We start from the raw sequence: 23,341 nt of genomic DNA on the forward strand, positions 1-23,341 counted from the left end.
AGACATAGCATCCCTATGTGCACAGCAAAGCAATCGTCCCTGCAGAAGGCATCTCTTCCCCACATTTCTCTCCCACTCATCCCAAAGGTTTTCATAAACAAGATGGCTCCTTGTCTGTATCAAGCTCACGTACCATAAACATGACCTGACCCACATTATCCAGTTAAATACATCTTATTTAAAGCTCAGTTTCTCTCCTGCCCTTCCTCCCACGACACATTTATCACAAGGCAGTCAAACAGATTTTTGATCCCTTCTCCTCTCGGCCACTTCCCAAAGTTGCCCATAAAGAGCCCCAGGTAACCTAAGCATTAGGTAAGGTCTGCAACCTCAAGAAAGTGCTGCGTTAGGGGAGAGGAGTTACCAGAAAAGCTGAAATCAAACACAAAAATTAAGAATAAGAATTCATCAGAATTTCAGGCAGGAGCAGGAGCTGCTTTGCACATGTTCTGCTTACTTGTGTTGAGAGACGACAAACCAGTTGATTTCTCAAGATATTTCGCTCAGTTTGCAACAGTTTTTAGCTCTATAGTTTGTAATATTACATGCTCTGAAAACGAAATTCAATCCTCAAATCCTTCTAGTTGGTTACTCATAAAATCCATTAAGCTGAGGCACAAGCAAACGAGACTCATCTCTTATACATATAAATAGTAATTATTGTTCCTGGCAAGGCTCTAGTGTCTCTTATGATTCTGTACTTTAACGATCTGATTTCTTAGCACTTTGCACTGAAAGAATATATTTAACAAGCATCCATGTTTCCTCCTCCATGATAGGATTTTTAAATTATGAATGTAATAAAGACAATGATGTTGCCAGTCTCATGATTAATAGCTTAAAGAGACATTTGCTAAGCCTTCATTCCCCCCATTATCACAAATTCACAAGCTGTATGGCTTTGTAAAACTCAAAGACAAGATTTAACTCTATAGTTACATAGCTAAATCAACAAGCAATACAAGAAGGGCATTAATTTAGTTTGAGCTAGAAAAGCAATTTACGTCCTACCTGTTCTGTTGACAGATCTGTGTTTTTTAAATGCCACCTTAGTAGAAAGTGTCTAACACAAGATTTCCACCCTTATTTATGCAATACGTGACATCTCCAATCTTGTGTGTTGTCAGAGCTCAAACCACAGTAAGTTATATCACTGCGGTGCTACGGAACAGAGAGCATCATTAGCGTACAGTTCAGAGTTATTGAACTAATCAACTGGAGAGGCCTCTCCTAATAACATAGATCTCAAAACAAGCTGCTACGAACATTCCCTCAACCATCACATCAGTTGCTTTTAAAATTAAAATGAAACCAAACCGCTGAAAGAAAATAGGGTTTATGGTAAAACTCAATTTTATTACTTCACAGGAACGTGGGCTTCATTCGATGCAAGAACACACTCACAAAACACAGTTGTTGCTTGGTGAAGGTAAGTCTACGCCACTCCCCAAGGTTTAAATTTTCACATTGACTTTAATAAATGCTACAGTAGATAATGCCAATCAAAACTCTGAGAAAGTAAAGATAGGTTAAGCATTATGCTAGAGATTCAACACAAGCCAGCAACTCTTTGCAAGCTTGTCTGGCTCGGTAATCAGTGCAAGTGAAACATTCAAAATATCACCTTCACACTCCAAAGGGCCAGGTAAGAACGGAGCAACAGAAAATTAGATAGCACAAAGGTCCAGCCTCCATCCTGCAAGTATCTACCAGCTCAGCAATAAGCATTTCTCTACTTACCTTGCAGAATCAAGGCCACATTTTGCATTTTTTTATTTATATCAGCTGCACAGTCATTTTAAACTATAGATTAAAGCAAACAAAATGGAAACTAATAATTTACTTCCAATTGTGTTTAAGGTTTATTACAACTCAGGTAGCTTAAATTTGTCATGCACAAGATGGAGGCTTCACCAGCTCTGGGACTATTTGTATAAATCAGCACAGTGAGACAATCTCTTCAGAACAAGTCATGAAATTCAAGCATCAGCCAAACCAGTTCAGAGTGATTTATGAAATTCTGAAGATCACATTAATGGAATTGCTAACAGCCATAACTACATCCACATAAATGTGCCTCTCATAATAAAAACAGTCTACATAGTTCTGAATGTTTTAAGAACTGGTAAAATGACTACAGATTATGGAGTCTATCTCCTTTAAGGCATCAAAGACATTCTCAAGGAGGAGTTAATTAGTCCAGTTTCACAGGATACACCATTACAGAGCCTGAGATTCTGACTGCCTGTGATTAATTTCAACCCTGCACCAACATACTTTGCTTACATTAGCTCTGTTTTCAATTTCCCCTCCTTTTTTTTCAGATGCCTCTCACTGGTGTGTTCACAGCTGGAGACTCAAGTGCAACTCCTCTGTACTGCCCCATAACCAACTGGAACACTTGTCAGCAAACCTCTAGATGACAAGAAAGCACATAAGAAGTACTTTCCAACATGCATCTTTCCCCACCCTGTTCCCCAGTTCACAAGGCAGCAGATTCAAATGCAACCCCCCCCCTCCCCTCAAATGATCTGGTACACATATGCACTTGCTTCAAAGCATCCATTTTCCCGTTAAACACAAAGTTCACAGAAATACTGGCCTTTTACTGATGCCACTGATAAAGGGATCATGATTAAAGACTCCTCCCAACCTCTCCTATAGAGGAAAATGGATTCCTACCAACCAGTAGCAGTCACCAAGTTTCAGGAAAGGACTCCCTGTGGTCCAGTGCTCCAACACATTCCCATGCAATGAAAAACATCCATCAATGAGGCAACTTCCACAAAAAATAAGGGTCTTCCTTGGAGGCACTGAGTCTCCCAGGCTGGTACACTGTCACAGCACACCTTTCAAGCTTCCTTACCAAATAGCTTAAGTTCTGAAAATAAAGGCAGCTTCCTTATGCAGTTCCCTTTCTGTCTTTCACTCTCTTTCTGCAGGGAGTCTTGCTTGAGGATATAGCTTCACTTGCATGCATCCAAAGCTGGCACTGCTTTCATGTCTCCTGCTGGCCACCCAATTCTCCCTCTTCGTTCATGCTGGTATACACATTCAGGGACAAGTTACATTGAGGTGAGAACTCCTCTGTCCTCTGGGTTAAGAGCAGCCTTTTGGCTGGGTTAGTTTTAAGCTGGATCAGCTCAGCTAGTCCCACCACATGGCAGCATTAAGTATTTGTACCATTCGTGTGATAGCAGTGGAGAGAGAAGACGAGAATGGCAGCACTGGCTTACATGTTCCCCAAGCATAAGTTTTCACGGAAGTCATCCTCCACTGCTCACAGTCACTTGCCCCAAGAAGGTGCTGCTGTTTGTATCAGTGACACTTCAGGGAAACACCAAGAAACCACAAGCTGTGGGGTGCTCTGCACCATATGATGGGCAAATGTATGTTTAGCCAGTCTGGGTCTTAAGGTTCTTTCTGATTCAACAAGTTCCTCGTTCAAATTATCTAACCAAGTGCTTAAGGCCTTCCTTATCTTGCTAAATTAAGCCAGTCCTTGCCAGCTGCCAACAAGGGGAAGTGGGACACACAAGGATACTGCAGGACCTCCTCCTCTAGCACAACACAGCATGCACATGCTTCCATCTCGCAGCCTGACTGCACTGAGCTTGGCACTCCCTCACTTCTCCCTGCTCCCTCCCGTAATCTAGGAGGGATTTGCACTGGCTTAGCTCAAGCCTGAATTAATTTGCAAGACAGGGAACTCAAAGTGGTTTTTCTCCATCAGAAGTCAGGGCTATGGACAGACACAAAGTGAAGCTGTGCAACAGATGATGTTTAGCATTAAAAATAGTTTTCCTCTGGGTTCACTCCTTTATCTGGCAGAAAAACACAGCGAAGACCTTTGCTGGTGTAGCAGTCCCACGCAGCAGTCTCTTCAAACAAAACTAGCTCTCTTCAGCAAGAGGCACATAGTTTACAGATCAAGGCAAAAACCCAGAAATCTCAAGACCCACTGCTCTCACTTATCCCGGTCCAGTGCAACAACATGGCAAAGTTTAGTGCTGGACTCACAGCCTCCTGCCCTTCCGGAGCAGAATGTGTTTGTACAGCACCCACCACGAGTGCTGTTATTCCCAACCAGACCCATTAGTGCTACTGAACACAAACAAATCTAGAGATGTTTGAGACAATCAAACAGCAGATGCAGCAGAAATGAATTAATTTATATTTGAACAAAGGCAAAAGCCAATGGGAGGTTAAACACGACAAGCTTGAAGGGAGTTCATCTGAAGACAGAGCTGAAGGGAGAGATGCTGAAATGGTACATTTCACTGCATATTGTGGAACCGAAAAATGAGTCAAAGCCATCTGAGATTTAAACAGTTACAGCCAAGGAGTTTATCTTAGTATCTAAGCTGTGACTCTTCAGGGCCAGCTTTATAATTCTCCTTAATACACACATCACGGAGACTTCTGCAGCATATAGGAACACGCTATCAATCTGACTGACTGAACACCTTTGTACTTTTTATTATACAGACAAGTGCTGAAGCTTTATTTGTGCAAAGGCTGCTTTTTATCTACAGGGACAGGCTGATAATGACAGCAGGATAAATGTTAACAGAACAAACTTTATTAGCAACTTGAACTATTTAAAAAAGAGGTCTCCACAAATTAAATCTGTAGATGAGTTTAGCCACCCTAAAAAGTGGTAATTCAGTATTATACAGCCACAACAGAGACAATGGAACTATCAAATAGGTTCTAGCTGTTCTTTTTATGGCATTGACTTTTTTTTTTTTGATACATTCAAAGCATTATTGCATCAGAAAACATATCATGCATCTTTATGTTTCCAGACAAAATCACCTGTATTTGTCGTTTCTAGCTACATCTCAAAGGTGCACCAAATCTACAGTTTTATGGTTTTAGTTGCATGCTTTGCCTATATGCATGCTGAGATAATAAATATTAAATACAGGAAAGAACATAAAAGAACCAAACTGACACAAGGAATATTTTACGGCAGCTCTGTTATGTTCTGCCAGTTAAAGAGCTTGTCAAAAAATTGAGGTAACAACAGTGGCCACACCACTCAGCTGAGAATCGCTCAAAATTCACGGAAGTTTTCAGAAATTCAAGTACACAAACACCAGCTGCAACTTGTCAGAAATGCCAGAGAAATTAGGTTGGCTGCATTTTATTAGTCTATTAGCTGGCGTTCACACAGCTCCTTGTATATCCTTTTTCTCACTCGGGGCATATCTTCCTGGGAGAACTGAAAAGGCTGGTCTAAGGCGAGGCACTTGCAGTACTGAGGAAAAGGAAAAGGCTTGATTGAAAAAAGGGACATTTACTATATGAACAATACAGGCCACTGATTTTTAAAAAGCAGTACTCTTACCTGGAGCACAAAAACCCCACAGTCACTGTCATTTTTCTGTTGTGGAATGCACTACAAGGAAAAGAAACAAGAGACATGTTAGATCTTTATTTATCCTTTTATTCTCCAAGTCCTGCTTAAAGTCCAAAAGGAGATTCAGCAAAATGATCAGGTATCTCATTCTCAGAGCTAGCTGTTCTGCAGCACTACAAACTGGAGTTGTAATAACTTATTCTGATCCCAACTTTTGCAAGGTGACACTTGGCACCTTGTTAGAGTAACACCTAACATTTAGAAAAAAATAGAGTGTAGGACAGAAAACAAACTACAAACCTTTCTTTCAAGTTTATTTTCTTTTAGTGACCTACACAGAACAGCTTCTCAATTACTTTAAATAAATGTTTGTACAGCATTATCTGCTTTACACAGGACCAAACGGTACCAGCAAAGTCACACAGGCCTAGAGGAAGATTACTCTCAGCATCCATGCTACCAGCAGTAGCTTTCCTGCCCCAGCCACACCAAAGGGTCTCAAAGAACACGAAGAGTGGTACATCGTCAGGCGACAGGACTGAGCAAGGCAGTCTCAAATGATAACTTTCAACCTTCATTATTTCTTCAAACATGCTCCATTTTGATATGCGGAGCTAAAAAGTCCCACTCACTAGTGCTGCTATGTGTCTGGCACTTGAAGAGGAAAAGTAATTATTCTCCTCAACTCCCAGATCTTCTACCTCACAGAATGCAGGAGGACAAACTCTGACTGCACAGGGTGTGCATAAGTGCAGAGAGGAATCATTTCATCTTTGTGCCAGCATCTAAAAATAAACCTGTGCGAGGAGGGAGCTGTTGGGAGTATTTCTAGTGTGCAATGACCTGTTTTATATCTTTGGAGCCATTATGGGATGGCTACGCAAATCACATATTCCCTCATTTACACTACACGCAAGTTATTCCCTTTTATTGTTGCCAGACTTTGTTTACTTGTGATCAAATGCAATGCCCCACAAACAGCCCTGGAGACCAAAGCCCACTATCCATACCAAATATAAAATATAGGCAGTGTCAGCATTAGCCTATTCCCTCCCTCATCAAACCCCAGCCATTTGGCACAGTTCAGAACAGTCCTTTCAGGAGAAGTCAGGAAGCTGAGTCTCCAGCTCATTCAGTCCTTGACCTTGTACCAACATGAGCACCAGCAACAGGTTTTGCTGCACGGATATTTAGTTGTCCAGAGATTAGGCTCAGATCATCAAGTCACTTGCAGAAAGTATTAAAGACCTGGTGGGAGCTGAATGAGCAACAGAGCTCTAATTCCCATGTGTAACCACCTCTGTCACTCCTACCACCCTCCACCTGGTCAGCATAAAACAATTTACTACTTGTAAAAATATATAGGTTTAGAAGCAGCCTCCTAAAATCTCCCAGAAGGTCAGACTCCAGAGCTTGAAATGCTGCCATTTACCTTTGTCACAGCAGTCTGCCAACCCTGAAGAAACTCGGGGCGATTCTTCTCTTTTGCTTCAGTCAGCAAATACTTTCGAATGTTCTTTAAAAAGGAAAGGAAAAAAAAGCAACAATATTATTCACCGGATAAAGAACAGGAGAGAGACGTTGACATCTTTGCCGGTATCCTTTTGACAATGAGGACAAATTTCAGGTAAGCGTTAAGCATTAGGAGCTGAGCTCAGATCTACAGGTAAAGAGATGAACTGTGGTGGGTACTGTGCCTGCCACCATCAAGGCTCATCTTGGTCTATCAAGGGGAGCTGCTAACGCCCTCAGCCCCACTGTAGGCTGGTATACTTAATACTAGACTAGCTGTGGCACTCAGGCACAGAGTCAGAGTGCTCTCAGACATGCAGAGACACACAGTGCAGTCTGGCATGTGCTCTCTCCTGGCTTACTTGGCTGACACCAAGGCCCTTATATTCAATATGATAGCATTTTCCTGCCCGAATCTCAATACAAAACACTGAGTTCTGCAGCTAATCAACAAAGCTCCAGGGAGAGTTTTAGTGACATTCAGGAAAAAATAGTCTGACACAAGTAAAGAGAAGGAAGCAAGATAAATGAGCCTATGGTCTTGGGTTAAGCAAATCCTTCTACTTCTCTGTAAACAGGCTGGTGGTTTATAGCACAATTTAAACACAGTCCAGCATGCTAACATTCACCTTAGGGGGTGGATCACAGTGGAGTTTTCAGTATTGGCCCCCCTTCCCCTAGAAAGGGCAGGAATAAAAGCCTCTCATGTTTGTGAGACATTTAAGTGCAAATGCCTTGCCTGGAGCAGGATGGGAGAGGCCACATTGCAAGACTGCAGGAGAGACTATAGGGCTGCGAGGGACCCCTGGTTTACATGGCAAGTTCAGAAGCTGGAGAGCATGAGGTCTTTTGCTCCCAGAACAAACATTAGCTTCATCCTCAGCAAATGCTAGCAGGAAACTAGTATCTTCATTCAGAAGTCCTAGCTGGGAACTCTCCTGGGTACAATAATTACTACTCTTCTGTAAGCCAACAACTACACACAGTTAGAAGTAGAGGGCTGCTCCATCAAGCAAGCAATTAAGTTGACAAAATTAGCTTTTGTAAGAGGGTCATTACAATTTGCCAGTCCCAGCAAAAATTTTCTGTCTGCTCTTTACCAGGAAGACTGATAATTTAACTCCAGTGTTCAGGTTGCAGCTTCGAAAGGTTGCTGGGTTATAATCAGAGGTACACACCCCGTACCAATGCAGACAGAGGAAAAAGGCAACACGCTGTTAATAGCACAGTAACACATAAACCCCACTGGGCAGCACTACAGCATCTTCAGTTCTGTTCTCTCACCCAGGCAACCTCCCCCAAAAAGGACCACAATTTATCATTTCCTAAACACAAGTCCGTTAGCAGTTGAAAGAACTGCCTTTACTCTCATTCTGGCTAGTCTGCTTCCCTATGGCACTTGGCTTTGAGCATCTGCTTTTTGTGGGAGTGACAAGACAGAGCCACAAAAGGTGTGCCGATTACATGGTCAGGCTAATTAGGCAACAGGCAATCTGACCTCAACTCCCAGCTCTGGTGTGACCCTCAAGGTCTGTGCTTCAGACTCCCCAGCAGGATAAGCTGATTCTCATTTCATACATGGCAGGACAACAACAGACACACTGCATTTAAAGTTTAAGGCTGAACAGAAAAAGGGGGAGTGGTTTGTTTAAGAAAACAGTTCAAACTTTGCAGACACAGCTGTCACTCTTACCTCTACACAAAACTTAAAATGAATGCCTTGGGAATCATAAAATGAAATAATTCGATTGGGGATGTTCACAGTAATGAGGGACCAGTGGACTTCCAGGTGAATAGGAATTAACAACAGAGTCTTTTTGAATAAGTCCACCTGGCAAGAAGAACAATACACATTAGAGACAATTCCACAGGCACAACACACCAAAGCAAGATACTAATTGTATCTAAGTCTCCTCTCTGCCATCCCATAACTGAAGTCTTCTTTTGCCCCTTCCACTCTTTCAGCACATTCCTCATATTTATCTCACACGCAACTTATTAGCAGGCACAAAAATACAGTTACAGCCCAGAAAGTGGCTAAGGACCATTGTACAGTATCAGAGTTAGTCACCACTGTATTTGTGGCAAAAGCCTGCTCTGCGTCAACATCTGCATCAAAGTGGAATTTCTTAAGTAATGATGGTAATAGAGTCGAGCCTCAATTTGGGTTAGCTACGTATCTTCAGTAATGACTCTGCTGCACTATGAACACCACTGATTTCTATCAGAGCTGCATCATGGATAGGTGACAGATGAAGCAGTTGTGATTACAAACACCCCACAAAACCAGTGAGCTGGTGCAGTTTGACTCCCTCTGCCGTAACACAGTATCTGTGCCTTGTCAGAGGAAGGCAGAGGAGGAGTGCACGATGCTTTGGTGAGCAGAGGAAAGGAGGGGGTGAAGACAGAGCAGATTCATCCTTTCTTGAACTTAACTTTGTAACAGATGTACTGTGGTCACAGGCAAGCAAACAAGGGAGAAGGTCTTAAAGTACAGAACAAGTAGATCAGATACAACACCCCCAGTGCCTGTGTGGCAGATGAGCCCTTATGCTTTTGGAAGGGCCTTTCATGATCTTCCTTCTCCCAGCTCCTCTTGAAATGGTTGTCTAATTGCTGGGTTTTTGGTGGTACAGTCCAGTAAATAAGCAAAAATAGAATACTGAACTAAATGAACTCATCCTGTGGGAAGATTTCTATGCTGCTTTTTTTTTTTTTAAGCACTGTGCAATTTGAACAGTACATAATTGCTGCACTACTGGAAAAGGCAGGTCGTTTGTAGGAAAGAAAAGTGTATTTTTTGAGTAACAGTGGGAAGCTGAAGGCACAAAAAAGTCTGAGCATTCACAGCAGTTGTCAGCCGAGCCTTGCTCACAACAGTGCTTTGATTGTCACAAGCATCGACGAACCCAGCTCTCACCTGCAGAAACTGCTTCCTGACCAGATTACAGCACACTCGCTACACAACAATCCATCATTCTTGGAGAGAAGCAGAGAGATGTCAGCCAGCAGCAAGCTGAGCCCACAAAGGAAAACTGGAGTAAGATAAATGAACTACACCTTCTGCCATGTCCAGCAACTGCAGAGCCATGCTAAACTCAAGGGTCCTCATGTGACCCTAGTTGTGGGATTGCTGCAGGCACGCAAACCTGTAGCAGAAGAGGCAGCCAAAGAGGAAGAATGGCAGCCGAAAGCTGGAAGGGTCTTTAGTTAAGACCTGATGTACAGAAAGAACGGTGGCAACCTAGATTTGCTTCACTGAGACAATGCAGAGTCAGCTAGCTGACATGACAGCAGATCAAAGCAGGCATGCCAATCTGATCAGTGGCCAGAAGGGACAGACACAAACAGGAGCTTTGAAACCACTGCAGCTAGATGCAGAAGAGCATGTCCTTCTAGGTTCTGGCCTCCTGTATCCCAGGAGAGCACATTTATAAAACCTGGTACAATACTCTGGTGTGTTCAAAAAGCAGAAACAAGTTCCCCTTAATTGCATATTGCAGGACGAAGCAGTCTGCTGAATCCTTCCAACAGATACTGCTTAGTTCTCATCCTTGCTTTAGAGATTCTTCAGGAATTCAGGTGTAAATGTCTAAACAACTGTCCTGCTCTCATCTAGTCCCTCCTCAGCAGCAACATGAATACAGGTTCTGCTTTCAGAATCTACCGTCACTTTTGGGGTTTTTGCAAAACTTGGGTTGCTGGAGAAAAAGAACATTAAAAAAAAAATCTGGGAATATTAAGCACCAATATTCAGTCTCTTTTTAAAGAGATTTTAATAAATTATATGACTAGATTTTATATTTGGATAATGAGTTCATCTCTAGCATTTCACAGATGTGTGCTATTTAAGTGCTTCTGCAGAAAGATCACGCATTCAGACATGGTCCTTGATTAGTCTTGCCTCATCTCCCATATTAGAAAGGACAAATGTTTACAGAAAAAAAAGAGAGCACTGCTCTTTGTATTAGCTATCTCAGAAAAGATCCCAGCCACGATCTGGTATGGGTTCTGGAAAGCAAGGTGAATTCTGTTCTTGTCATGCGAACAACAGGTTGGCTTATTAACTATGGGTCTCTGATTTCTGCTTTCTAGTACCTGTACGTGTTACTCAGGAGTAACAATTTGATTTTATCAAACAATCCCAGTCTGAGATAAAAGGAAGAAGCAGAATTAAGTCTGGTCTCCTGTAGATTAGTGTACCTGGCACTGTCAGGAGCAGTAAGAGACATTTCTTGCAGCTAAATTAACAGCTTGCATGAATATACACAAAGAGATAACCTACCACCAGCGATGAAGCCATTCAAAGTACATTTTCACACCATAACCATACTAACTTGAATAGTGCCACACTACTATTTTTATTAACCTCTCCTCACTTTGTTTAGCTTCTTTGCAAACCATCCTTTGCAGGTAACACACTGTAACCCAGTTTCAAGTTAGTGATTCAACCCAGCCCAAAAGAATCAGAGCACTGACGTCATGGAGTTAAAGGATACCTTTTTAGTCCATCGTTTTACCCCATTATATCCTTTGGTTACGAGCTGTCTATGAAAAAAGCTGTTAAAGAAATGAACCTGAAAAAGAGAGAGAGGAGGAATGAGCACAGAAATCTTCATGCACAGTCATTCCCCTTCCCCCAGGATTATTTATACAAAACAACTTGTAATGAGCCAATATTTAATGCAGGTTTAGAAACAGAACCCCAGTAGGGACAAACAGAGGCTTTGTCAAGCCTAAACTATTGCTGTTCTTCAGCAAGCAAATAAAGCAAGCCTTATTTCCCTGTAATATATGATGTGAGCCACTGCAGTATTTATATTTGCACTTTTGTATCTCCAGGCATATCATGTTTAATTTTTTGTTGGGGATGGACTCGGGAGAAAAACACCAGGATAAGGAGTTACAGTTTTTGTTGTTCTTTATAGGGATTAAGGAAGAGAACAATGGACTGGCAAAGTGGGAGTGGTGGAGAAGGGAGTAACTTCTGGTTTTAGTTGCTGGAAGCTGAGACTCAAAACAAAAAAAGTTACGAGATTTAATCCAACAACACGGTCATTTGTATTCAACTACTATGACCAGCTCTAGACAAAAACAATATTCTGCTATTTAAGAGCATTTTTTAAGTTATACCACATCCATTTTGTAACTAAAAACCTACGTTTATGGCAAAAAACGTAGGCTTATGTTAAAAAAAGAAATTTAGCTCCAGGTTAACACTATTATTCCTTGTGCTTAGCTTCTTGCAATTATAGGAACAGATTAATACAAATGGAAATCTGCAACATCTGTTTTTAATAATTCTGCTAGTGTAGAGGTGGTAGAAGGCTTGAGTTATTACTTGGAAAAAAGTTAGAAAATGCAGCATCTGAAAACACAGTCTAACGCCCATTAGCTATGCCAACAGACTTCAAAACCACATTCTGAGGTACCAGCACAAAATCTCCCATGAGGATTTCAATTATACACTATGAAGAAAAAGCAGACATAAGCAAACAGATAGAATCTCCAATACCACAACCCTAGCACACACTCAGGAAGTACAGAGAATACTAATGAAGAATCACCATCACCACCAATCAAAGCAACAACGCTCTTTCTTCTGAGCTTCAAGATTTTAAGAGTTACGTTCTGCAGAGCTCATCTAAAAATGGCTTTGTTTGGGTCTTCCTTTGTGGTCTCACCTGAAAATTGTTCAGCTCTACTAGTAAACAGATGGCTTTTTATAATTGCCACTGCTGCAAATGTAGTCACAGAAGGAGGGCATTGTGGTTTTTTTCCTTTCTTTTTTTCAATTGCCACCAACAGTTAGACACTACAGTTGGAAAGCAGTAAGCGTTCTGTTGAGGATGCACAAACCAAAGAGAGTCCTGCAGAGTCAATACTGCCGAGGAACCAAGCAGCTCTGCATCAATTCACATCCACAGTTTGAGCTGTTATGGCCCTCACAGCTGCGAGGTGGGCGGGTAGGCAAGTGCAAGCAGCACATGTGCATGGTTCAGATGCTACCATTCACGGTTTGTCATCTCAACAGAAATCCATCTTCATCAGAAATTTAAGCTGAAACACCAGACTGGTAAGCAAGGGCATGGATAAAGCACTTTAGAAGCAGATAAGCTGGAGACAGAAACCTGTAAGGGGGAAAGGAGAGTGGGATGGGCGAAAACAGGGCACCCTTCTACAGGTACATCAGTAACATCAGGCTACCACAGAAACCACCTGCAGAGCTAATCCAGTAAGTTCCTGAAGCAAGAGCAATAGCACTGAAAACTGTATTTTAGCACAGGAATGGAAGAAAATCTGAGCAGCAGATTATAATGGAACCACTGGGAACATCATCGAGCTATGAATCTCAATTCTGTATCTGAAATATTCAATGTTTCACCCTTCCCTCTCAATCTCTCATTAGGTACATTTGCATAATAACAAAAACCCTCACCTTTTCAGGAACTGCATCCATTATGAGTTCACCATACATGTTAATTATCTGTAAGAGTTAGTAAATATTTGAATAGGTACAGAATAATTTTGTAAAACTCAAATTCACAATTTCCCATAAAACATAGGACCCTTCACACTTAAAACAGCAATAAGGAGGTAAGCAATTATAGTAACAGTTTGCTGTAGTCTGAAGGACAAGCACTCTGGAACTAATAGTGGTCGGCCCGGAGAGAGACTGTAACCGGCTGCTTGAAGTCTGCCTCAATCTGAAATGCGGTTTAATTCAATTTAAGTGTACTGGTGCATGCCCTGGGCACTACAGCCTTCTTGGTTTTTTGGCTGTGGGCCACAGTCTGCTGCTTCACTCTGCTGTTCTTGTAATCTGCTCAAGCTTTGGGATGGGGGAGATGCTAAAACCTATATGGGTAGCCACTATTTTCCCAAAACAGTGCAACATCATTTCTTCAAAAGGAAACAGTTTAGTTGTGACAATTCCCATCTTCCAGACTTGTAACCACTATTATTGCACCTGCCATTGTAAAAGCTGCTCACCGCTTCTTTTACTTCTCAAGTGTAAAGTAAGGACAGTCCACCTATAATGTAGCAGAAGGTGAACAACTGATATCCTAATATAAATGGGCTAAAAAGGGGTAAGGAAGCACATAAACACCAAGCATCTCTGACCTGGTCATTCAGCCAGTTCTGGCCTTCCAGTGTAGCTAAATCATCCATATCTAGCATGTGCTTATTATAGAAGACCCGGAAATTGCAAGTGGAGGTTTTTGGATGTTTTTCCCGATACTTCATGATTTCCCTGGTGATAAAAGGTTTTCTAAAACAGGATTGAAAAGGTAGAAAAAAAATAAGTCAAGTTCATATCAAATGGACTTCTGTTCTGTTAGGTGTTAGACGTGGAGCGGGTAGTAGCAATGCAAGCAATTTGTCCTTTACAAAGTCTAAAATTTGATATGCTACACACCTATGGGAGAAATCTTCATTAAAGACTTCTTTTAATCTTCCCATGACATCTTTTTCACAGAGTGGAACTAAACTGCCATATTTCTTCATAACTTCATCTAGGAATCCTTTAAATATACCAGAAAAATGAAAGTGCAAACATGTAAAAAACCCTCCAAGTTCACTAGTCCAATACAGCAGTCATTTCTTCCAAGTACGAGCAGCAATCATTCTGCACCCAACCAACACAAGGCAAGTATATGTTTAAGAAAACTAAGCTCAAATTGGCAATATCAAATAAAAGCAGGGAAAGGAGGAAAAAAAAAAAAGCAGGAATCTGATCACTCAGCTTTACAGGGAAAGTTCAGACCCCATTCTTCCCATATACATGTATATCTACATCAAACTAATTATACCAGTGCTATGAGGAGAATCCATCCCACTGCGTATTTCAATTAGCATCTTAAATAATTTTACTGCAACATGAAAAGCCATCATTGTCTGCAACAGTTTTCATTGAAAACCCAGTATCTTGTCCTTACAGTATGCAGAATTACTCCCTTCAAATGTAAGCAGCCCTGGTTGGCAGCGTCTGCAGTCTGTTCAGCTTCTCTGCTGCCACCATAGCGAAGAGACACCAGACAGACGCTCAGCAAGTTTAACACATTCACCCTAGTATCCTAGGGATGGCATTTAAGGTGCCACCGACAGCCATGTCAGCCTGCCATTGCCTGGGCAACCATAACACCAGAAACAAAAGATATTAACTAGGAAATAATGAAGAGATGAATGCTGGAAGAATTAAAAAACCTAGGAAATAGGTTTTTTCCCCTCAGACACAAGACTGGAACAGCGGAGACATAAATCCCACCCAAGCATTCAAAACCACTTTGAGAATGAAAGAGAATGGAAAACAGTATTTCAACACTTGCTAGTGAATAAGAGAAAAAAGACCAAGTTGTCCAGCCTTCTGAAAATGAGCTTTCAAACACAGCAGAAAACACGTGTTCTGTGTACAGAAAGCTGGCTCTAAGATCAGAGTCCAGGGAAATTGCACTAACTCAAACTCCAGGACTCTTCTCAGGCCTGGGTGCGATGGCAGACAGCATCACCAGATAGTGCAGTGTATGTTTAGCTCTCTGCTTATTAAGGCTTTAACAATATTTCCTGGAAACTTTCAAAGATAAGGATAGGAAGAAGCAAGACAAGAGAAACATCTGACAGAAAAAAGTGCCAGAAGAACAGTAGTAAGAAAAGAATAAAAAAAGAAAGGAGAGAGACCAAGAACAAAACACAGAGAGGAGAGAAAAGCAGTGAAGATACAGCAAGAAGTACACCTGGATGTGTGACAGAAGGAAGAGAGGATTGAAGAGTGAGATCAGACAACAAGGAAGAATTCTTCACAGGAAGATATCCTTCCTCGCAACTCTGCCAGACACTTGCCTAACAACTTTTATCCCTTATATCTTAGTAGACTGTGACAGGGAGGATATTTCTAACTCTGGCTAGAAGTCTAGATAGATGATGTATGGGGATGTAAGTGTACCTTATTCTCTTTTAATATATACAATTTTTAAAATCTTTTCATTCATACACACAGAAGAAGGATTGTTCTCGTAGTTACAACTAACAGTAGCAGAGCTCCAAGAGACCTCTAGGTAGATTCTGACCTCACTTGGGCTGGTGTAACTGCATAATTCAAGGAGGAAAATACAAAGTTCAGACCCGGTGCAAGATCAGACACCCATCACGAACAGGATTTACCATGGAGCTCTGTTTGACACCTAATAGCACATCAGAATGCACTAAATATTGCAGCCCATTAACATCCGAGTTCAGCTGCTGCAGAGAAATTCAAAACCCAAGAGCAACCATAACACTTACATCTCCTTCATGCATCTACCCTAGCAACTCTTGCCAGGTTAGCAGTATCTTTTAGGGTGCAGTTAATAATTAACAACACTTTTAAACAGACAAGAACTTCTGTACACAATTACACCAAAATTAAAATTCTTTTTTATAGTTTTTCAGCTGAGAAAACTCAGAAGTGCTATACTGTCAGTATGAGTGTGTATGTACTGTAGACTTGGCTTCAACCCTCAGAGAGGAACCCTCAAGTCTGAAGAAAATGGAAACTGGTCTCACCTACTTCCATTCAAAAGCCAGGCAAGAATTCTCTTAAAATTGTCAAGTGTGGGAAAGTTTAGTGCATTTGCTGTCTGTCTTTTTAATTTTATTTTTTATGTTAGACAGGCCTCCCTTGAAGAAGAACGTGACTGCCTATCAGACCACAAAACTTTAACCTTCGCCACCCCGATACAATCTTGGTTCTTGACAGTTACAGAAGGATTACATCCCTTTTTCTGCTGGACAAACTTTAAAACGCCATTGCAGAAGTGGTCTGTTCGCTGTGGTAGCACAGTTTCTCTCAGTTTCTCACATAGCACCTGGTCCTTGCTGGATCACGTAAAGGCAGTCATAGAGAAACACATCCCACACTAGATATGGAAAGCTAAATCATCTTTTGAGGTTCAGCGTCTCCTTCTTCACGTTTTGCTTTAGAGAATCAATTGCAAAATTGAAGGACAAAAAGGAGGGCAGAAAAATCAGAGCATGTCAAACTTCAAACAATCCCTTTAACATTAGTTGACACCAGCTTCAGGTTTATGGGAACCTATGAAACCAATTTCTCCAAAGGAAGACTTCGGTTATGAGAACACCACTGAACTTGAACATTATATTAATGGTACTAGGTGGCACAAGGTGTTAGCTTACTGCTCCTTACTATGTGTATAGTATGCTGCTATACATAAATAAGACACCAATTACTACTTTTACCATGTTCCTCTTTAGAGAGACTATCAAATACTGCATGCTCAGCATTGAGTAAAAAAATCCCAAAGCCTTTTTGCTGAACCTCTGCTAAGACTAGTCTTGCCTTTTTAAAAAATACTGTCTAATAAGATTCATTAAGCCTACTTTATGAACAATTGTAGAGAAAACTAAGTGACAATGAACAATATTTGGCTATTAAAACCTGAGATTCATTAAGTGATTTAGTCTCAATCTAAGAGCAAGAGAAGAGAGGATAAGGCTAGAAGGAAGTATTAGAACACTAAGGATTTTCAAAAACCAAGTTAAGAGTAATAATTGTCAACCATTTAAATAACTGGAAGTTTTAACCCCATATCATCTTCTGAAACCGCATAATAAAAGACATTTAAAACGTCTATCAACAATTTTCCACAAAGATTCCAATTAAATTACATTGTATTCTCTAAAACGAAAGAAGCAGAGGCACCGTTCAACTAGCCCTCAAAACAACTTGTCAGATAAGCATTGATTTGTCCTTCCTTCATGCAGCTCTCCTCTTTGCAGCCTCATTTCATTAAGTGTTATGCTAAGCACCCTTTACAATTCACAATAAGAAACCATTTTAATAAAGGAATTAACGCAATATGTAAACTCCACGATACATCCACCAGTTTTCAGTAACTCCTGGAAACCCTAAGATATGTAAAAGGTATACCACAAAGCCACGTTGCCAACTGCTCATCAGCCACCCGGGAAGCTTTCTGACTGTTCCTTTTGCCTCCCTTCCGAGTTTCTGATTTTAGTCCTGTGCTTTCTGGTGAAGGCTCCTCAAGAGGACTTTTACAATAAGGGTGATCTAGTAACTTTGCACTAAAAATGTCCAGGTTTAAGGAGCCTTCTACTTCCATTTGGCTAGAGCTGTTCTCATTTTGTGCCAGCTCCATGGATAAAGGTCCATTTCCAAAGTTTTCATTGACATCAGGATCCTGCAAGGAGGATTGCAACAACATCATTCCATCTACACCCACAACCTCGTTATCTGCGTCATCTTGACCTGAAACAGCAATTTCTCTTCCTGTCTCAGAGACGAAAACGTCAGAGCAATGATCCTCTGCCAGAGCCCCATTGGTCTCCACCTGGTGCAAGGTCTCTGCCTCCGGCAAAGCTCTAGCATGCAGTTCTGGCGGGACAACATCCACACTGCCATCCTGCCCTCCAGATTCTGGCTCCTCAGAACATGGCTCAGCACACGGTAATGCATCCTGCGTACGGCAGATCTCAAGTGCACATATTTTGTTCTCCTCACCTAAAGATTTGGGTGTATTATTGTTCATATCTGATAAGCTGTACCGGTTCCAAAGACGGTTACTTTTAGATTTCCAGTAGGAAAACCAATTACACAATCCACTTTCAAAATCCCACTGGAGCGTCTCTTGATGGTCCCTCGTAACTTCCTCCACCCACCTTGGCTTGATTTTTCTCAATTTGCAGGTTTTGCCTCTTGCTCGAAGTTCTGGGGATTTTATAATTCTATACCGAAACCTAACCATAGAAAGTTTCTTATGCATCATAAATAAAGATCTCTTTTTTACAGTATGATGGTTAAATTTGGACTTCTTTAGAGTTGTCAAGGGGCCACAAGTTCTATTCCACTCCCTTTGCAACAGCATTTCCTTTTATAGTTGTTTAAAACTACTAGGACTGTGTTGCCCTCACCATTATTGCTCTCCTCTCCGCTATATACAAAACAACCTTTCTTTACATGTAAGGCAGCACCATCCAGCGTACCACATGAGACATAATGGATATTGCCAGAGATGCTATTAATAACAGCGACAGTTTCAAATTCTGGGGAATTCGAGGGATCTTCACTCTGAAAAGATTCTTTGTTGAGTTTTCTTACTGCTTCTCCAGATGGGCTTTCGGCTTTGCGATAGGGACAGGATCTTTTTGCTCTCAGTAGTTTTGTAAGGAAAGCTGTATGGTTCAACAATAGGTTTTTGATAAGTTTTTGCATTTAGAGGCACATCAGGAGCCCACCTGCTTTGGAGCTCAAGTGCCTTCCTTCTGCGCTGCAGCCTTCTGTACAGTTTGTTGTGATTTAAGCTCACAATTAGCTGAGCACTCTGTCTTTTCTTCTTAGCTAGGAAAGATTGCTTTTGCAAGCAGTATTTCCCAAGCTCGCCAAATCCAGTGGTCCATCTTCTACACTGGGCCAGCAACTGACTTCTTTTCCAAAGCAAATGTCTTCTATGGTTTTTCATTTTTCTGCTGCATTATGATCTTGAAAAACAGCTGAAAGAATAAGGGAAATTAATTCAGAGTTATCTGGACTGTAACATAATAACAAAACACTAGGCAACATGCCTATCTTAAATTCCACCCTTCCTCCAAACACAATGTTCCCTAGGACATTCTCACTTGCACCAAAAGGAAAAAGAAGCAATAGTTGCAATGGCTCCGTGTGTAAACAGGCTCTTCTCATTTACCTTCCCTTGAGGTAAAGCAATAAACAGGTAATCCCCACCCAGCCCACGCTCCCTATATGTAATTTCTGACTCTCTAGCCTGAGGTTAAATCTCTCTCAATACCCAGGGTATAGAGCAAGCACAGTTAACTAGCGTGCCTCAAAAGGCTTTTGAAAAACAAAACTTTGAAGTCCAAGTTAGTCAACAAGTGTGTGCAGGTATCCGATTCCATCAGCATTGTACAAAACTAATGCTTATTCTTGTGCAATAAATGTTAGCAAGCACTCTGAAGACACTTCACACGCTCACACAGATTCTTCCCTTAAAGGAATAGCAATGCACATACTGCCACAGAAATTTTGATTCTCTGACTAGGTAAAGAATGACACAGCTTACTCTGTGAAGTTGTTCCTCTATATTTACAGTAACAGCTCACTCCATAAGACAACACCATCAGCTTCCATAATCAGTGTTTATCTTTGCATTAACAAAGCAATATCAATGCAGGACACCAGTTAATCACCTTAAAAATCCCTTTCCCCACTAAAAACTTGCATCTCCAAGTGTGCAGTAAGGATATATCTGAAACTACACAAGAGTGTAAAGCCTGCATAGTAATATCTATTCCTTTTCACTACATAACTAAAAATATTAATTCAAAGGTAGAAGAATCCAGAAACGCAAGGGGAAGGCATCAGCCACACACACGACATAGGATGTTTCATGCAAATTGCCCCCCTCCTCTATCCAACTGATTCTGACTTACAGATTATTCTAACAAATTTTCTCTTAGCCACACCTGTCCCAAGCCTTACACGTAGGCATCATCTAGCTGAAAATAAAGGAACCTATAAATGGAAATAAAACATTAACAATTGGACTTCAAAGGCAAATATGAATGCTAGACACCTGCAAAAACAGGTATTTAAAGTCTGACTTAAGAAGCTCTTCTGCATTTTTCACTCTACTCATCTTGGACATAAAGAGCAGGTGGCTTTTTTTTTTTTGTGGAGGAGTGGGAGGGGAGTAGAAATGCAGAGAGGATAAAGAACATCATTTAGCACTCTGGTAAGGTATTCCCACCATACAGAAAACAGTCCAGAGTTCACTACCTACAACCTAGAAAGGAATCCAGCTACCTCCACTGACAGAGATGTGCAAGACAGTACAGCTTAAGAGTATAAGCACTGCAATAGAGTCTAGCTCTTTTGTAACCCTCTACTAGTCACCACACAACCTAGTTATCATAAAAATCAGGACATAACATCTCCTCATGCCAATTTTCTCACACTTGCTCTTCTAGCACTTGCATACTTCTCTACACTAGACCCAGTTTATGCCTGCTTCTGCGCTACAAACTCTACGTGTCTGTCTATTGTGTACGGTACCTACAAAACATTCTTTGAGCGGCCCCAGTAAACATCAGCCAAACCACAGTCTTGCTAGGAAAGCTTATTCCAGCCACACTTCCATCCAGATAAAACAAACCAACCCAGCGAAATTGCAGCGTTCTCAGCAAAGCCATGTATACAAGGGGATTCTGCCAATACGGCGAGTCTTGAGTCCTCTAGGAAGAGCTCATGAAGGTAATGGTTTCGCTGCTTCTTAGAGTCTCAGCAATATGTGCCCAGTAACTGTGCAATATACCTGCTGGTTTTTAAGAACACTCCTGAACGATTTGGAGTCATGACTTTTCTCCTTGCTCTCTTGTAGCAAAGTCCAACAGGGAGCATCCCATCCATGGGCACTGCCTCAGACGTGGAAGAAGGCTGAGCAACTGCTGGTTTTCTGAACACCCGTGGATTATGCAGGAGCTGAAACGCTCCATTGTTTCACGCATAGTAGACTGAACTAATGATCACAGTGGGAAAAATACTGAACTAGATTCTAGCAAAGATAAGTCCTGACAACAAAGAGAACCTGAGGCAAACTTGAATTGAGAGACAAGAATGGTGCCACAGTTTCAATGCAATCAATTGCAACAACAATCGAAATAGCTCGTTTGCTCATTAGCGTCATGAAATCCAGCTTCTTAAACTGCAACAAAGGAAGACCTTAGGAAAGCTATTCTACCCACCAGTTCCTCTGCTTCATTTTTAACTTAGATGATTAAAAAATGCTTCACATTATAACTTATAGGATTACAAAAATACTTCATGTTTGTCTGTGATGCAAACATTTTCTCCACATTGAAAGTTTTTCCTGTACAAAAAAGTTTCTCCTTAAAATGGGAAGAAAGTCTGACTAAGCCATTTAATCCAAGCAAACCTTTCCTGCCCTCCCCTCTCCGTTTTCAAACATAATCAGTTTTGAGTCTGGATCCCTTTAAAGCAAAGGCCTCCAAGGAGCAGTTAATCCCAGTCCCAGAAGCTGAAACAGTTCACTTTTCTAAGAGCAGTATTACTTAGAGTGACAAAAGATAATCCATATGCAAATATTTAATTAAAGATGCTGCTTGAAGAACTTATTTTCCTTCAGTGCTACAAGAGTGTTACTGGTTTCACTTGGCAACATAAATCAGCAAGGCAAAAGGACAGCTTAAAAGTGCACTGCTAGAAAAGGAACTGAAGTGAGCAACATAAGACCAAAAATAAAGCAAGCACCACCCAAAGTTTAAGAACCTGACGAGAAAGTCACATCTTCTCCCCATACATTGACACAGATAAAAAACCTCTGAGGTCAAGGAACTTGCACCATTAAAAGAGTCATTTGGCTAGTATAAGCCATACCTCCACTGCACAGGGATGCTGCACCAGCAAAATCCTAAAGCCAGAAAAGCCCAAGATATACACCTCCCAAAGACCACAAGTGAAAGAAATTTACTGTCATTAGTCCTCACCCCTTCAGCTGTGTTTGACATACCATCTGCAAATGATTAAATATTAAAAGGCACAATCTCTTTTGTACTGAACAAAGACAACCCCAAATTGTTACAGCTCTGTACTAATGGCAGATTCTGGTTATAAATTTGCTTTGTACTCTAAGCTTTTTAAAACGTATTTGGGAGCCACTCAGTTTTCAGAAGAGAGACTTATCCCAAGAGCTCTGGTAAGTTACAAGCAAGCATGACTTTGTATCAACTTGACACAAAGCTGGCCTAAAATTCACTGAACACCTACACAGGAGAAATGGAGGAATGCGAGGCCCTTGATCCTCTACTGAGTAACAAATTCAGCACAGATACATGCTATATTTTAGTTAGAGCAATTAGCAGCTCATTCCATTTGCAACTTACATGGTTGCAGCTTATGTCACCTTCAGTGAAATTAAGTACTGGAAAAGACACTACCCATTCACATCTTTCACTAATTTTAAGCCTGTTACAGATTAACCACTAATTAATTCTTAGCAGTCCTATTTATTTTTGGCAGGTTTAGAGAGCCCAGGTTTTAACTGAAAAGCACAGAAACAGGACAGGCAGTCCCAGGCAGTGCTGCTGACAGGACTCTAACCAAAGGTTTCTAGCTGACACCTAGTGAGACCACAGAAACCTTTTGTCCACGCACGCGCAGAACAAACCCATAGCACTGCAGCAGCGTAGCTACTTCATACTTAGATCACCACAAGCTGGCCCGGGTGGCCAGCAGATCAAGAGACACACGCAGCTGGTGAGTAATTCAAATACAGCTCACTTGCTAACTCTTAGGTTGTTTGGTTTTTTTTTTTCCCCAGACTGCCCAGATTTTAATATTGCTATTCAAAATATAAAAGAAGCTTGTTTTGAAGAGCATCAGTAACGTAAATAAAGCAAACAGCCTTGGGAGCATGGCCTTGTGCAGGCACG

At 41.2% G+C, this 23,341-nt stretch overlaps 1 protein-coding gene across 1 annotated transcript; it reads right to left on the reverse strand.

Moving 5' to 3' along the window:
* Positions 1-4,151: 4,151 nt before the first annotated feature.
* Positions 4,152-18,759, reverse strand: SENP5 (SUMO1/sentrin specific peptidase 5). Its single transcript, XM_009587600.1, has 9 exons — positions 17,805-18,759; positions 14,298-14,403; positions 14,003-14,150; positions 13,317-13,364; positions 11,377-11,454; positions 8,571-8,708; positions 6,798-6,881; positions 5,354-5,404; positions 4,152-5,263 (listed from the first exon to the last, which is right to left on the reverse strand). Exons 1-9 carry the CDS (start codon positions 18,757-18,759, stop codon positions 5,153-5,155), a joined length of 1,719 nt encoding a protein of 572 aa, XP_009585895.1. The 3' UTR covers positions 4,152-5,152.
* Positions 18,760-23,341: the final 4,582 nt, after the last annotated feature.

This window comes from Fulmarus glacialis, unplaced genomic scaffold, assembly GCF_000690835.1.
Source record: "Fulmarus glacialis isolate BGI_N327 unplaced genomic scaffold, ASM69083v1 scaffold22001, whole genome shotgun sequence".
NCBI lineage: Eukaryota > Metazoa > Chordata > Aves > Procellariiformes > Procellariidae > Fulmarus > Fulmarus glacialis.

Bases quoted from the DNA above. Each gene is read 5' to 3' on its own strand.
- SENP5 (XM_009587600.1), bottom strand. From the start codon at position 18,759: ATGCTGTTGCAAAGGGAGTGGAATAGAACTTGTGGCCCCTTGACAACT. The intron at 14,404-17,804 runs GTATACCTTTTA...GTATATTTAAAG, and splicing joins GTTGGCAACGTGGCTTTGTG to GATTCCTAGATGAAGTTATG. The intron at 13,365-14,002 runs GTCAGAGATGCT...TAACTCTTACAG, and splicing joins AGAACTGGCTGAATGACCAG to ATAATTAACATGTATGGTGA.